Raw genomic sequence first — 17,591 nt, forward strand, 5'->3', positions numbered from 1 at the left:
AGATATTTAGTTCACTGTTTCAGTTATTTTATATGAAATTAAAACATTTACGTTGGTCAAATATGATGCTCTAAATCAAATAAAAGTTTGAAAATAAATGGGGGTGGGCGTCCAGGTACACACCGGCTCACTCCTTGGCGGCCGCTTATCGGGGCCTGGAACCTGGGGCTCGCTCGGTCCACTTCGGAGGTGGGGTGCCCCCGGCCTCTCGGCCTGGGGCTCGGTCACTCAGGCACAGCTGGCTGCCGGCGGAGCTCACGGGCGCGTCACTGCAACTCCCCCTGGCTTCTGCTCCGCGGCTGCTGAGTGAACCCTCATCTGGGACTCTCCTCAGCTCGTACTGGGACAGTGGCGCAGCTGCCCCTCTGTTGGTCTTCCTTGGTCTCTTGTGTTCTGGGGGCCTCTGGATGTCTGGAGTTTTGATCTCCTCCATACCTGCTTCATACCCTGAAGGACGGGGCTGTGGCCCCCCCCACACTCCCTAGCAGATCGTTACATGGAGAAACCTTTGGAATACAAGCATGCTGATCCACACAGGTATGCACACGGGTGTTCACTGCTCGTAGACCCAAATTACACCTTTCTTGGCTGCTACCTCGAAGCACATCTGTCCTGCGTGCTGCACAACAACATTGAATATTTAGTATTTACTGCTGTTTACACTTAGCTAGATTAATGCGATGGTGTTGTGTTTAGTATGTTGCTTTGTGTTTTTTTTTGGTTTTTTTGCTTGTTTTCTATTCTTCTCTCAACAGGTGATCCAGGAGATTTTTATTTTTTTTCTCCCCCCTTTCTCACTGTCCCTCTCCCCTTCTGTTTTTCCTTTCCTTCCTCTTTCTTTCTCCCTTTCCTATCCCTCACTCATGTCTGTCCCGTCTGTAACATCTGAAAATAAAATATAATAAATAATAAAAACAAAGATCGACCAAATGGACCAATACGGCAATGCCACGATGATCCATTTGGCAAAGTAAATCCATTGGGTATCCTTGTTGGTCTTCAGACAACAATTCTAAAGAACCAAATGGGACAGGCAGAAGAAAAAAAAGAAAATAAATGATGTATTTTTAAATGCTGCAACAAATGTTCACAAAAAGTAACTATAATTAAAACCAGTTAAACAAAATCAAATGTTTGAATCATGCTTAACCAAATGCCAGGCTGGAGAGCTGAACCTAAAGTATACGTAGAAAGATTTCAACATCTGAGCAGTTTTTAATGTTTTTATCACATATAAATGTCACAGCAGTGGGTCCTGGCCCAATGCTTTGTGTTTTTGGTTTTCTTTGACTCTTGTTTTTCTTGGTTTTTGTTCTTCTTATTTATCAGGCTCTCAGTAATCTTAGTTCTCCCTCCCTCAGTGTTCATTTCAGCCTGTGTTTAGTTTCTGTTCCCGTGTCCCACGTTTCATCGTTTCATGTCGAGTCAGCCCTGTCTCTCTGTTTCCTGTGTCTCCCCAGTCAGCCCCGCCTCCCTCGGGCACTCATGTGTGATACAGAGTAATAAACCTGACTACATTTGCTACACTCTCTTTATTACCTGTTACTTTAAAATTCATACACTAATTATGTCTGCCCATCTCTCTAATGTGAAGGTCAAAGGTCAACATCCCAGTGACATAAGAATAATCCCAAAGGGGCAAAGGCAGCGGTTAATTTAGCACATTTAGCATTAAGGGTACAGCAAGGATATACTTTTACTTATTGTGGCAGGGGTGTGGTCTCTGGCCTGCTGCAGTGGAGGCTGGTGGCGGGACGTTGGACGGCACAGGTGAGGGTGATGGAGCTCATGACTCTCCCCTTTATAGTGACGGAGGAGACTGGCGTGGGGGAAGCGTGTAGTGGAGGAAGCCGAGGAGAGAGCTGGTTTCTGGCTACAAAGACGGCGTCAAACCAGAAAAGATTGCTCGTGGTCAAATAATGTGTCAATCAGCTGTGAATCAAACTGTGTGTGGCTCAGTTCATGTCACAGTGTTGTTTAGTATATCTTCACTTGTCTCACTCTCCTTCTGTTCTGTCCATCAGGACGATCCTCAGCGCTTACACAGATCCTCCATCGATGTTGTAACTGTTGGCATGATGATATTGTACATAATTTGGATTATTTCTTTATCTTGTCAAGATCTATGTCATGATTGTAAATTGTTTAAGCTGTACATTACTGTTTGTTTTTTGTAGTCAACGTTTTGGTGCTTTGTGCTTTTAATTTGAAAGTCAAGTTCGTTTACAAGTTGCGCTAGAATAAAGGTTTTTAGTGGTTTTATTATAAAGGTTTTATTATTATATATTAATGATAATAATAATATCAATAACATTGAGGCACATTGTGTGGAGGAGGTTCAGTCATATCCTGATCATCCAGACAGATTTGATGTTTGGGAACAGCTGCTGTGTAGAAATGGTCTGACTGGTCGCTGTTACTGGGAGGTCGAGTGGAGAGGAAGCGTTTATATATCAGTGAGTTACAGAAGCATCAGAAGGAAAGGACGCAGTTATGACTGTGAGCTGTGATGGAGTCAGAGCAGCTTCATCACTGATGTTCAGGTGAAGCTGAACTTAATAAACTGTAGAAATGATCAGGATTCAGGCTGGATGTGTAAAACACTTCTGTGTGAGGTCGCAGTGCTTCATATGTGTGTGTGGGCTGAAGCACACACGTGTGAGTCCTCAGAGGTTTCACACACATCACTGCACACACTTATAATCCTAGTTTAAGCTTGTGGATCATATCGGACACATCAGCAGCTCTTTGGAGACAAAGATTTGAGATTTAAGATGAGTCATAGTCTTTCTATCCATGGTAGCTTCCACTGCTGAGGCTCGGGAAACATGAAGAGGATAATTAAGAGCAAGCATCAGCTCTGTCTCATCTAACTACACAGTATTATGATCATGCACTTATGTCTCAAACTAAGACACAATGAGACAAAATGAGTTCTGTGAGTCTTTAGATTATCAGTAAATTCTGGTGACAGTTTGACGCTCAGTGGAGCCATTTTTGGTTTGTGATGAGTGTTTTGTGAGCTTCTGTTTTGTGAGTCGCTCTTTGTAATTTAGAAGATCGTGCAGAAATGTGCGCGCCCTTATCTGAGAGGACACGGAGAGAGTGTCGCAGACTCGAGGTGAGGAGATAAACCTCGGAGCTGGATGGCCTGCATGTTACCCATGTGCATCTTTTCAGTGACATCAAGTGAACCCATAATAAGCATTTCTATGTCTTAGACATCATGTCCATTTCTAATGAGAGATTATTTTTAAATGAGGGAAACCTGGTCTAACAACACGCTTACAACAGAGCTAAAGGTTCACCACAGTGAGACGGTGGGACTCTGATAAGAACTGAAACACTGTGTATGAACAGCTGAGACAAAACTATATATAAACACTCATTTATTCCAGTTTAGTTTACAATGATTTTAAAGTAATGTGGAACGATTCATGTTCATGAGCTGTTACAAACACAACTATTGATTTGTCTATATATGGTCGGACTACAAGGCTCGTGTTGAGGCTCTTGGAATAATGTGTGAATTACAGCAAGAAATGATGGTTTTCCATTTTACCAAAGTGGAATAAAATCACCACAGCAAAGAAATCATGTTATTGTCTGCAGCTAAAATATATGGTGAACATGGTTTTATAATAATGTGCAAACACAACCTCACTCTGCTCTATACGAGGAGCCAACCACAGCTGTCCGGGTCTTCATCCACCACCTCCACCATCTTTGCTCATCATCATTCACTTAATTGCTGATTGGTTTAAATCAAACTCCATTACAGGTTCAACTCCATTATATAACAGCATGTTGACTTTGGATCTGGTGTGCAGTGCCACCTTAAAGATGAGGAAACTAAGAGATTACAAAAAAGAAGTGGAGGAGTTAAAGAGCTGCAGCAGATTAACAGTTTCTGACAGTCATGTGTTAGAAATAGGACGATTAGATGAGCTGAGGGATCCATCTACTGCTCAGTGAAGCCTCATCAGAAACAGTCTCAGTGGAAGGATGGCTCTATTGTTAAGGAAGGACACAGGCAGAAAGACTGGCGTCTGTCACACAGGAACTGGACTGAAAATCAGCTGCACATATTCATCAGTATGTGCAAACATATTATAGGTGTGGAATTCAGGACAGTACCATCAGAAGTTGATCCACTGTGCAAATGTCTGATTGGCAGTGGCTTCATTTTTCACTATGAACAAACTGCTAATGCAGCATCACAGGACGTCAGCCATGGATTGGCCTCCCCAGACCTCAACATTACTGAAACATCTTAACAGAGGATGGAAACAAAGGGAACCAACATCCAAGAAAAGAGCTGCTGCTGAAAACTTCCTCACAGAAAACACAAACAAGCTTGACTAAGAGACTCCAGGCTGTGCTGAATTATAAAGGTGGACTGACCTCCAGGGTCCTTAGTATCATATAAGCTCAGTTTGTGTCTTATATACTTTCCATTTATATAACAAAATATATAGAAAGGAGGGTGGTTTAAGATGTGTGTAGAGTTTTATTCATTATCTTTAGACAAACAAAGAAAGCACCATCCATTCGTCTCCAGTCTGTATGAAAAACAGGGGAAAGGTCAAATTAAACCTTTGAAATTCCTTTCACAATAAATCCATAAATAAACAAAATAAAACATAGAAAAGTGTTTAAACCCACTTTTCCATAAAGCTGTCAATAGGAAATGTTCCAGTAAACATGTCTGTGTTTCTGCTGTTTTCCTTTCATGCGTCCACAGCTGACAGGTAACCCTATTGGAGTCGCCATAGTGACGGGTGGCGTCTCAGCTTCAGCGTGTTGATGGCACAGCCATGGTTACCACAGCTGGAGTTGGTATACGGCGAGCTGTGAGAGGACAGAGATGGAGAACGCACATTTAACTCTTTAACAGGAGATACGTTACGACTAACAGACGACTGCTGTCTACATGATGTCTTTGCAGCCCTTATGCTACATGTTACACAACTTTTCTTCATGCCAACAAGACTGAGGTGCCACATAGTCGACACATACAGCTGATTATGATGCATGTTTTACTATTGCTATGTTCACATCATCTGCTTGGCTTTATTACTGAAAGCCTGGAGATCCTCTGACGTGTGCATGGCTGATGTGAAGTATGATTAGTCCTACATGACATCAACAGCAGAGGCAATGAAAGCTTTGTTGTTAACAGGTTGTAGGTAAAGTCAAATGTCTACTTCTACACTTGTGTTGGGTAAAGTTCTTCTCACTGCAGCAGATTTATATCTGTGCTTTCACAGGGCGTGATGTGGAGCTCAGCGCTGAGGTGCAGGTCTCCTTGGAGACGGCATCCTGGCTGAAATATTATCATGCTTCCAAAACATTTCAGCTTTTATTTTGAAAGAAACAAGACTTGAAAACGAATCCCCTTCTTCCTCTTTGTCTTTGTTCTTCAGAGGAGTGTCACCTGGACAAACTCAGGGCTGTTCTAGAGCCTTTCTTATTATTTGACTCCATAGAAATAAAACTGAATGGAATCAAACAAAAACTCCCAAACAGCTAAAACACTTTGCTTTATTCTCTTTTTTAACAAATACGTTGAAGTCCATCCATAACAACACAGCTGAGATCTCCTTTGTAATCAAGTGTTTCCATCCTTTGTACAGATCTGCATACAAAACAATCATTTACGTCCCACAGAAGTCTAGTTACACGTAACTATACAAGAACTGGTGAATGACAGAAACATGAGACACATGATCACAGGTGATAACAAAAAGAGAAAGAATTCATGTGTTAGTGATGTTTTTCAGCCCTGATGGCTCATGTTGGAGAAACAAGCTGAGGTACGTGGAAAGTTCACACACACAAGTGGGCGTGAGCGCACACACAGAGAGAAACACAACTGAAGCATCTGTTTGCTGTTTCTGCTTTCATCATCTCTGCTGCTGTGTCAGGCTGGGGTCTCTCAGTGACGTGGTTGAGGTGAAGTATGACGAGTATCCCTGATTCAGTCCATCGAGACAAAGGGCAAAGAAAGCTGTTGTTAACAAACTCTATGGTGATGTGGCATTTAGCTCTACCTCTACGCTCTGCTGAATCCTTTGAACCTGCTGATCAGTAAAGCTCTACGTGCTGCAGCAGATTGACCTCATCTGTGTTCACAGGTGTGGACCTCAGCGCTGAGGTGCAGGAGACTTTCATTCAGTTCTCCCTGCAAACAGCATCCAGCCTGGAAATACTGTCATCTTTCCCACAAATGGTGCTCTTATCTCAGAGAAGAAGTCTGATGTAAATAACTGCAATCAACAGTGATGTTCTGCACAGATCACTTTTCCATTTTGCTCTCTAGATGAGTCCCAGCTGCCTGACCTTGTGTCCAGGTGATCGTCTCACTGAGGAGCTTTTGTTCTGAAAATCTCACGTCCATCACCTGTTTCCTTTTTACTATCTCTGCTCTTTCTTTATTCACAATGCTCATAATATCACACAATTATATTCATCACCTGCATGTTTTTATCCAGCTGCTGTTAGAACCAAACAAATAAAAAGGATGAAAAGCCTGAAATCCTTTGATTTATTACATTTGAAACAAATATGAGAGCATCCCTAACAGCACAGCTGAGACCTTTGTTTTAATCAAGCCTTTGTATCGACACACTTGTAAAGATTCATATACAAAACATAATAGAATAAATCAATATAAAATACACATAATCACAAAAATGCAGCCATGTTGTGAGTTTGCATCTAAAACATGCATGTTTCCCTTTGTACAGGCAGATTTACAGCAGACAAAGCAACACGCTGATCGACTTTGACCGCTGCAAAAACAAAATACCCACCAAGTCTGAAGTCGATCAGAGGAACTGTTGACAGACTGACAGACAAACAGATGCTTGATTCATTAGTGCGATTAAATGTTCTTCTTTAGCAGCATCACTTCATGTGTTTGTGTTCCAGGAATAAAGGTCTGTTTAAACTGGACGTCTCCTCAGCATCACTCGTGCTGTCATGGTTTCAAAGCTGTGCAGAAAGAATCTGAGGGATGATACAGAGGTGACCAAAGTTACAAACATCCAGCTGTGCTGGAAATGTTTGCAGAGCTCCAAACTCTTTGGCTTTCTGCAGAGCAAGTATGGAAGAAGCACCTGAGCTAACTTCAGTTTAGACGATATGAGGAAAAATGCTGCTTCCCAAAGTTTCCTACAAGTATCCAGTTTATATTTAGAGAAGCGAAGGCTCTTTATCCTGACAACTACTCCCTGGTGGATCCCTGTCCTGTGACAGCAGCAAAGACTGTGTATCAGTATCATCAAAGCCACTTCAATAACCAGTGTTTAAAGCTCTCTAGCAGATGGACTTCAGTGGCAGCAGCCTCTGTCTGCTGTGTACAGAAGGTTCTCTGATGAAGCACACAGCAGATGCTGCACTACAACAGCAGCAGCAGCTCAGCTTCAGTTTGCTTCGACGCCCTTTTTGACCTGTGAAACAGCAGAAAATGAAACACTTCAACACCCGTTTGTTAGCGTGAGCTATTCTGCTGTTTTTCATCATTTCACAGGTGAAATAAAATCACATTTACTTCCTGTAGGAGTGATCGTGTCCAGCCTGACTGAGACCATGTGCTCCATCCTGCACAGGTAATAAACCTCTGACATGAAGGGCTGTCAAGTAGTTTTAGACAAATGGGGGTAAAAGACGTTAAAAGCTTAAAGAGAAACTACATTTTCTAAGAACTGTCTGACGTTCACCTCTCACACAGTGGATACGATTCTGCCGCTGCAGGAATAATCTTTGTGGTTATGAAACTGTCCATGTGTTTGCAGAAAATGTCACATGTTCAAAGCCATCCCAGCACCTGGGGTTTGTATAAGTGCAGCTGCTGGTGGGGAGATAGTCTCACTCTTCTATATAAAGAGTCAGCAGGCAGCAGATCTTCATCTGTGATCTCCTCCATCATCACGTCTTCACTCTTCAGCAGCTATGGCTTCACTTCGTGCCCTTCTGGGAGTGGTGCTGTGCTCCTCATGGTTTCTGCTTCTGCCTCAGGCCGACTTTGATTTACAGAGTCATCCATAATATTTTTTATTTTTTATTTTACTGCCCATCTATTTTCATACAAATTTCTCCGTCTTATGGAAAAGGGGTGGAGCTTATCCAACGAGGACAGGCAGGGCCCCCCAGACAGTTTAGCAGTCTATACAGGAGGCTGACCTTTGCAACATGTACTTCTATAATGACTTCACCATTTAGGTTATTTGGTTATGTTTCACCCTGGATTTTGTGTGATAATATTTATTTTGTCCACTGATTTAAAAACAACAAACTATATGAATATAAAACAGAGTGAACAACAAAACATCAGCTTTGGAAACTTTGATGTAAAATTCTGCAGTTGTTTTCTCAGATATAGCATAAATCAAACTAACATACATCAGTGTGTTATTAATGTGCACGCACACACACACACACACACACACACACACACACACACACACACACACACACACACGTGTTACAATAAACAGCTCTTATGCTTCTGTATGATTCTCAGTGCTTTCCATTTGCGTGTCCACAGGTTGCTGTAAGTGGTGCTTGACTGCAGTTTGCTCTCATTTCAAGTGGTTTGCTGTCACAAAGCCAACAGGAAGTCCGGCCATGGTTGAGCCAACTGAAGATGGGTTGAAGGTGGCGTCCTCGTTTCCTCTGTGAGCGCGAGAGGACAGACAAAGCAAACACCGTTTGGACAGCATTACAGTTTTTGCCCGTTGCTTGAACACATTTGGCAAAACGTCGCTCATTGTGCCAAAACTCTAAACACAAGTAAACACGACACAACACTGGGAAATATACCATACACATCTGTGCCAAAATGAAACTCCACTCCCACAACCTAAACTCTGCTGTCAAAACCTAACATTCCTCTGTCAAAATGTAACTCTGTTGACAAAATGACACATACTTGCATCATATGCAAACACTTACAGATCAGGGGGAACACACTAGTCTTCTTTACATAAAACACTGCAGTCCTTGATTTCCATTGTGTATTCAGAAGGCACATTTACAGGAGACACATTTCCAAACAACCAAAAACGCAAATAGACCTACTCAATAGTGTACATCGCAGTACCATGAATTCAGATGAAGCAAAAAAAAAAAAAAACCACAACACAATAATACTGCAATAGAAAAAACACTATACTGTAAACACAAAAAACCATGACAAGTGTGCATAAGTGGGCTCATGGATCCCGCCGTCTGTTGGGGTCTGGCCACAGGACCTCATCAACATCGCAAGCTATGTCCTCTCCCGCTAGGCACCGGGGAAAATACCCTCTTGCATGCCGAAACCATCCATGGATTGCTGTCACCTCAATGTCGCCGCAGGCCTGTTCCATTGCCTGCAGAAGAGGCATGCGGGCATGTGGTTGGCGGTCATATACTCGCCATCTCCAAGCCGAAAAAAATTCCTCAATAGGGTTTAAAAATGTTGAGTAAGGGGGCAAGTATACCACTTCAAATTGATTGTGGTCGGTGAACCAGGCCTGGACCAGAGCAGCCCGATGGAAACTGACATTATCCCATATCACCACAAACCTGGGCTGATCTGGTCTGTTCTGTACAACTATATCATGGAGATCTAGAAATGTGAGTATATGTTGGCTATTGTATGGACCTAGTTTTGCATGATGATGCAGAAGCCCTCGAAGGCTTATGGCGGCACATAATGTGATGTTTCCCCCGCGCTGCCCTGGGACGTGCACAACTGCCCTTTGGCCAATCACATTACGACCCCGTCGTCTTGTTTTGCTCAGGTCGAATCCAGCTTCATCAATCAAAATGTATTCATGAGGCTGTGCAGCTCCATCCATGGCCATGATCCTCTGAAAAAAAGGGGAACATGTCACTGTACTACAGTGCTACACATACAGCACCCTCACCCCATCACACAGGTACCTGTGTAGCTCTCAGAATAGATCCATGTGGTACTGATATGGTACATATTCAGCTGCTACTGGACTTCACCAATACTCTATTGTAAATGTAAGGGACAGTTACACGTACCCGTACATATTCAGCTCGAAGTCCTTTGACCCTGTCACTGTTCCTCTCGAATGGGACTCTGTAGAGCTGCTTCATGGTGATGCTGTGTTTACCCAAGATGCGTCTGATGGTGGTGATGCTCACATGGTCTATGTTGCTGAACACTCGCCTGTCTGCAAGTATTTTCCGTCGTAGCTGGTGGAGACGGATGGCATTGTCTGCCCTCACTAGGTCCACAACGGCAAGTTCCTGCTGTTGTGTGAACAGGCGTTGCCGTCCACCCCCAGAAGGTCTTCGGGTCATTCTGGAGGAATACAACCACATATTGTCATCGGTTTGCTTATTTTTCATACAGTACTTTACTGTACGTACTGTGTCATCCACTGTACAACACTGTACTTCAATATGAGGAATCAGCCACTTTGGCTGCAAAAGGAGCATTAGCACCCCGTACACTTGATATGGTAATGTGATATACTGCAGAACAGTGCTATGGAACCATCTGAGTAGAGCAGAAGGTATGGAGGTGAAGACATACCTGTTTTCTAGTCGGAATGTTCGTATTATAGATGCCACTGTGAAGCGGCTTAGATGTGGGTGGACTCTCTGCCCAGCTTCCCTCATAGTCAGGCCATGGTTGATGACATGGTCCACCAAAGTTGCTCTTATTTCATCAGAAATATGGGTCCGTGCATGGCCTCTTCGGCCTCCTCCTCCTCTTCCTCCTCCTCCTCTACCTCTTCCTCTACCTCTTCCTCTTCCTCTTCCTCTTGCTCTCCCTCCATCCATGCTTGCGAAGTTCTTGAAATGGCTACGCTGGGGGCTTTTTGTAGTTGGCTAATTGGTGTTCGGTTTTGCAAGTACGTGCCTTCAGGTGTGTATTTGAGTGGTTGCAATTACCCCATGTGTTTTGTATTTTGGATACATGTGTTTTCCGAATGGCACCCTGAAATTTCATTTTTGAACGAAGTGTCTTATGTATGACATAGAGTGTAGCATGCAGGACCATGTGTGTTGCATAAAGGGGTAGGTGTGTTGCATAAAGGAGTAGGAGTGTTGCATAATTGGTACTGGGGTGCAAAGCAGCGCTTTTGTTTAAGGTATGGGTACATGTGTTTGAGGTATGGTAACAAAAGCTTCACGTTGTGTTACTTTAGTCTGAGCATGGGTTTATAGTGTTCAAGCAATGGGCAAAAACTGTAAAAATGTTGAGTAAGGGGGCAAGTATACCACTTCAAATTGATTGTGGTCGGTGAACCAGGCCTGGACCAGAGCAGCCCGATGGAAACTGACATTATCTCATATCACCACAAACCTGGGCTGATCTGGTCTGTTCTGTACAACTAAGTTATGGAGAGCATCTAGAAATGTGAGTATGTGTTGGCTATTGTATGGACCTAGCATTGCATGATGGTGCAGAAGTCCTCGAAGGCATATGGCGGCACATAATGTGATGTTTCCCCCGCGCTGCCCTGGGACGTGCACAACTGCCCTTTGGCCAATCACATTACGACCCCGTCGTCTTGTTTTGCTCAGGTCGAATCCAGCTTCATCAATCAAAATGTATTCATGAGGCTGTGCAGCTCCATCCATGGCCATGATCCTCTGAAAAAAAGGGGAACATGTCACTGTACTACAGTGCTACACATACAGCACCCTCACCCCATCACACAGGTACCTGTGTAGCTCTCAGAATAGATCCATGTGGTACTGATATGGTACATATTCAGCTGCTACTGGACTTCACCAATACTCTATTGTAAATGTAAGGGACAGTTACACGTACCCGTACATATTCAGCTCGAAGTCCTTTGACCCTGTCACTGTTCCTCTCGAATGGGACTCTGTAGAGCTGCTTCATGGTGATGCTGTGTTTACCCAAGATGCGTCTGATGGTGGTGATGCTCACATGGTCTATGTTGCTGAACACTCGCCTGTCTGCAAGTATTTTCCGTCGTAGCTGGTGGAGACGGATGGCATTGTCTGCCCTCACTAGGTCCACAACAGCAAGTTCCTGCTGTTGTGTGAACAGGCGTTGCCGTCCACCCCCAGAAGGTCTTCGGGTCATTCTGGAGGAATACAACCACATATTGTCATCAGTTTGCTTATTTTTCATACAGTACTTTACTGTACGTACTGTGTCATCCACTGTACAACACTGTACTTCAATATGAGGAATCAGCCACTTTGGCTGCAAAAGGAGCATTAGCACCCCGTACACTTGATATGGTAATGTGATATACTGTAGAACAGTGCTATGGAACCATCTGAGTAGAGCAGAAGGTATGGAGGTGAAGACATACCTGTTTTCTAGTCGGAATGTTCGTATTATAGATGCCACTGTGAAGCGGCTTAGATGTGGGTGGACTCTCTGCCCAGCTTCCCTCATAGTCAGGCCATGGTTGATGACATGGTCCACCAAAGTTGCTCTTATTTCATCAGAAATATGGGTCCGTGCATGGCCTCTTCGGCGGCGGCCTCCTCCTCCTCCTCCTCCTCCTCCTCCTCCTCTACCTCTACCTCTACCTCTTGCTCTCCCTCCATCCATGCTTGCGAAGTTCTTGAAATGGCTACGCTGAGGGCTTTTTGTAGTTGGCTAATTGGTGTTCAGTTTTGCAAGTACGTGCCTTCAGGTGTGTATTTGCGTGGTTGCAATTACCCCATGTGTTTTGTATTTTGGATACATGTGTTTTCCGAATGGCACCCTGAGATTTCATTTTGTGAGCGAAGTGTCTTATGTATGACATAGAGTGTAGCATGCAGGACCATGTGTGTTGCATAAAGGGGTAGGTGTGTTGCATAAAGGAGTAGGAGTGTTGCATAATTGGTACTGGGGTGCTAAGCAGCGCTTTTGTTTAAGGTATGGGTACATGTGTTTGAGGTATGGTCACAAAAGCTTCACGTTGTGTTACTTTAGTCTGAGCATGGGTTTATAGTGTTCAAGCAACGGGCAAAAACTGTAAAATATTTACACTGATGATTACAGTTTTTCTCAAATGCTAAAACACATGTCACAAACGTTACCACCAGGTCCCCCAATGTCCAAACACAACACCCTTCTCTAAAGCTACATAAACACAACCACACCTTCCCACTGCAAAACTCAAACTCCCACACCAAGAGAGCAGCTCGAAGCTGTCAAAACTATAAACACTATACACAGCATTACACACTACAGCAAAACAATTGAAAACACAATGCTCAATTTGTGAGAAGGTTCTTTGTTTCATAACTGCCAATGCATATTTTAGAAGCTATACAGTAACGGATCGTCGTAGATCTCTGCAGAGGATTAGGCATTTAGATTTGTGAGTTTCATATGAGTAGTATAAATCTATAGAAAATCCTGCATGTACGTACACTACTGTAACACAACTCAATGCAAAAACAGAATCTATTGCACACAACAGTAATCTTGAAAACATGAACAGGGTGTGAAGTTTTTTTATTTACGTTATTCACACCACACACACACCACAATCACTGTGCGGCATCATGTCGCTGAGCTGTTGCTCGCATCTCGTCCGTAATGATGGTACGAGGTTGTCTTGCTCTCCCTCCTGGACCTTCTCCTCTCCCATGTTGGCCTTCTCCTCTTCCTCGTTGGTCGCTCCTCTTCCTCCTCTCATTTGAACTCCTCTTCCTCATTGGCCTGCTCCTCTTCTTCCAGGGCCAGCTCTTCTCCCTCCTCTGCATCAAATTCCTCTTCCCCTGACTCTGCCTTCATCCATTGTGTTTGTTTGGAACCTTCAGCATACTGTGCACTCTGAACTTGCTTTTACATGTGGGTACAGCATTAGCAACAAGTGTCTTCAATTTTGAGTCATTGTGTGTAGTGACTGACGCCAGGTGTGTTCCCTGTGTTCAAAGATTGGTGACTGTGGCAAGCATTTTGCATCACATGGGCTTTCATTTGAGAATATGAGCAGAGTTGTTTTGCAACATGTGTTTTAGCAAGGAAAAATGTGTTTAGATTTATGAGTACAGAGGGTTGTGTTTTGTGAATTGTGTCTTCATGTGACATGTGTTTATGGTACTGGAATATGGTGGCTACATTTAGTAAATGTGTTTAGACTACTGGTCATTTGGGTTACAGGATTGGCTTTTGTGTTTTAACATTTGAGAAAAACTGTAATGTTGTGTCTTTGCACCTGTAGCGATACATGTTGGAAAATGGAGACTTTAGCCACCAAGACTGACGTGCCTGGAAACTTCCCTGTGAGTACGCCCACAAAGACAGGAAACAGTTTAGCCACCGCGGTTAATCCTCCATCATCATCATCCAGTATTTTTCACATCTTTTCTTCTGCTGTTTCCCTTGTTGTCAGTCACGGGGTTTGTGACTGAAATGCGTGTGGTCGACGGGAAGCCTGACGAGTACGGCCTGAATCATTCCATCAACACCGGACGGAGTGAAACCTTTGTTGAAAACAGATTATATGGTAACGTTGCATTTAGCTTCAGTAAACTGTGAAGTTACAGCAGCAGATTTACATCACGTGGCTTCACAGGAAGTAGTCTGGACCTCAGCGCTGAGGTTCAAGCAGCTCTGCTTGCAGACGGCATCCTTCCTGAAAATGTTCTTCATCTTCCTAAAACCAGAACTTTTACATTGGTGCTGAAGTTCTATATAAAAACAGCCTGAAATACAAAGTGATGTTGTGCACTGATTACCTCACACTTTCCATGTTTCCTTCTACAGAGGAGTGTCCGCCTGAGTGTTTTGTCTGATCTGTTGTTGATCGTCTCATTGACACTGCATGCAGATCTGACACCAGGGCTGGACTGGGACAAAAAATGGTCCCGGGCATTTTGACTGGAGGCCGGCCCCCCAGGTATTAAAGGAAAAACCATGAAGCCTTTGAATGAAAACAAACGCTGTTGTCACAGTGATGGACGCTGTCTTGTTGGTATACATGCATCAGTCTAATAAACTTAAACCTGCACCATCCTCCCTGTCCTGGTATTCTAAACAGGAAGTAGACTGTTGGTCGAGTTAACCTCCTGAACATCTACAACACACGGTGGAAACCTGACATTAAGACAGAGACTAGAAGTGAGACATGATCATTGCTGATTACTGATGACAGATTTAGATATATTTTCATAAACCTTTCATTTGCCACATCAATAAACAGCACGGCAGGGCAAAATATGTTTTCTAACATGGCGACCTTTAAAAAGTGAAAGGAGACAGAAAGACAGCTGAGAAAGAATCAAACGGACTTTTTGATGCATTTTACACACAGTACTGGTGCAGAATCTAGAAAATGTGGGAAACACTGGCATCATATGCAGTACTTACTTCTGAAGAAATTATGATGGGACCCTAAAAAATGACTATGTACAATAATGGATTTCTATACAGTTTACATCAGATGGAAACGTTTGTTGTAAGATTCAGATAATTATTTATTAAAAGTGAGACATTTTAAATGAGAACAAGATAGAAAAGTATGTCTTTGTGCCCCCCTCTCCCTGTTAATGCCCTACCTGCCCCCTGGCAACACTTTGCTAGACCCGCCCCTGCACAGTTACCAGCTGTCAGCTACACAAAAAGGATCCTGGTGTTATTTGTCTCTCAGAAACAGTTCATAACTTCAACTCATTTTTGTTTTGTCATGTTTTGTTCTTTACATTGTCTTTCTTCTATATAATTGTTAAACATTTAATAAATATGTCTACAAAAAGATTTTAAAAATCAGACATTTCACACAGTCACCCAAATGATTTCTGACTGATGAAGGGGGCTGAAGGTGCCCTGCTCTTGCCCAGCTTCTGCTGCTCTCTCCCTGCTCACTGTCAGCAGCTGACAGCCTCGGTCCTGCCTGAGACTCTTCATCTATCAGTGCCAAAGAATATGGGAAATAGCAACGCACAACATGCACATTACAAAACAAGCACATGAATCAGCATTACATTCATTAGTGAAGTGCTGACGTTCGTTCCTAAACTTTGGGCCTTAATTAACATCACTGTGAACTAATGTTTGCTTTGCTTCTTAACCAGTGAAGCAGCGAGGGGCTTTCTGAGGTTCCTGCTCGTAAATGCCCAAAATGAGTCGAGTATTTCTCTGCAACTACAAACTCTGTTTTCATCAGAGGTGTAAATATTACAGCACTGTGTCAGAGTCACTGAGGCTGGAACACAGAAAAAGGAAGTAGATGTATTTATTTTTAGACTTTATTGCCTGGAACCACTTTAAAAATACGCTTTGGGTCACAATTAACTGCAGAAAACCAGGAATCCACATATGAACATTATCTGTGCAGAGATTTATGCTTCTGAAGGTAAACAGTGAAAACTTGCAGCACTAAATGCACAGATAGCCAGGCGTTTCACATTTTGGGACCATCTGCCAGTTTTCATTTCTTAGGTATTGAAGAGCAGAAATGATTGAATTTTATTTACATGCTTCAAAATGTTTGCTTTTGAATATTATTTGAAGAATTACCCACACACTCAGGCACTGTGGGCCTGTTTCCCTTTGCACAACCAAGTGTTGGAAACGGGCCTTTTCTCTTTAAACTCTGAGGGGCTGTAACTTTGGCTTCTATTGGCAGATTTGCATGATTGACCTTCTTTTTAAAATAGTTTTAGCCAAGAGAATCAAGCTAACATCACTGTTTTTACGTCAGCTCACGTCACACGAGCTGTTTCAAGAAAAGTCCTCCTGTCACACAGCAATGGCTACATGAATCACACCACTCTGCTTAAATAATAATAATAATGTTTAGTGAAGCAGGTGAAGCAAAGGGCTGCTTTTAATAGGCTGGGAGACCCAGGTGTGCTGCTTTAGCTGCTGAGCCTCTCATGCTAGCCTCCATCTATAAGCTGGGATCACAGGAGCACTGCAGTCCTGACTAGATCAAGGATTGTTATTCATGCAGGTGACAAAAGTTTACATTCACAGAGTCATAGGATTGAGCCTGGTTTGAAAAGCAGGTGTTTAATGCAGCTGCTTAGAGTTCACACACAGTAGAAGAATCAGACTTGAGTCACATTTCAAACACTGGAAAAATACTCAGCAAGTAACAATGAAAACAGCACAGACTCAGTATATCCTGTTCAGTCCTGTGTTTGATATGAATGTGCTGTTCAGAGAGGATCTCGTGTCCTCTTTTACAAAGCCTTTGTTTCATGATGTTTGTGTATAAATGAATGTAGGTGTGTTTCTAAGTGTGAAGGAGCCCTGGGAGAAAAGACTGAAGCTTGTGCCAAAGAACAAACAGGAAAGAAAGATCAGCATTAATGAAGACGAGCACAGAAGGAGCCCAAGCACGTGTTGCTTTTTCAGATTTCTCTAAAAGTGTGTGTTCATTTGTTCCATCCTTCACAACAAACAACAGCTGACAGACACACATGCACTCTGTGTCACTTCACAGGGGCTGATGAAAGTGGACACAGTAAAGGGAGAGCTGGACCTGCTCTACACATCCTGCACTCTGTTAACAGACTTTATTCTGCAGCATCAACAGATAAAAATATATGAAGATATAGAAACGTTTAACATTGTGACTGTTCACATTAGTGAAGCTGTTACTTTGCTGCCAGGTGGGAAAAGAAGCCTA

At 43.0% G+C, this 17,591-nt stretch overlaps 1 protein-coding gene and 1 long non-coding RNA gene across 4 annotated transcripts in view; one reads left to right on the forward strand and one right to left on the reverse strand.

Moving 5' to 3' along the window:
• The window catches only part of LOC145425134 (uncharacterized), a 323,553-nt gene extending 314,592 nt beyond the window's left edge, over positions 1–8,961 (forward strand). Inside the window, exon 2 of the long non-coding RNA XR_013905802.1 lies at positions 8,552–8,961. This is a non-coding gene — a long non-coding RNA (uncharacterized LOC145425134). The remainder of the gene's footprint in view (positions 1–8,551) is intronic.
• LOC113009312 (uncharacterized) overlaps positions 4,491–17,591 on the reverse strand; it is a 51,073-nt gene continuing 37,972 nt past the window's right edge. The window contains exons 2-5 of one of the 3 annotated variants that reach the window (XR_013905388.1): positions 11,807–12,089; positions 10,042–11,625; positions 4,666–9,860; positions 4,491–4,562 (exon numbers count right to left, since the gene is read on the reverse strand). Coding sequence is in view for 2 of the 3 variants with exons in the window: in XM_080297582.1 (XP_080153708.1) it covers positions 9,219–9,860; positions 10,042–10,809 (1,410 nt within the window). In the remaining variant the exon portion in view is untranslated. Of the gene's footprint in view, positions 9,861–10,041; positions 11,626–11,806; positions 12,090–17,591 lie in introns of all 3 variants that reach the window. The other 2 variants (XM_080297588.1, XM_080297582.1) reach the window with 2 other exon arrangements.

Source organism: Astatotilapia calliptera, chromosome 3, assembly GCF_964374335.1.
Source record: "Astatotilapia calliptera chromosome 3, fAstCal68.1, whole genome shotgun sequence".
Classification (NCBI taxonomy): Eukaryota; Metazoa; Chordata; class Actinopteri; order Cichliformes; family Cichlidae; genus Astatotilapia; species Astatotilapia calliptera.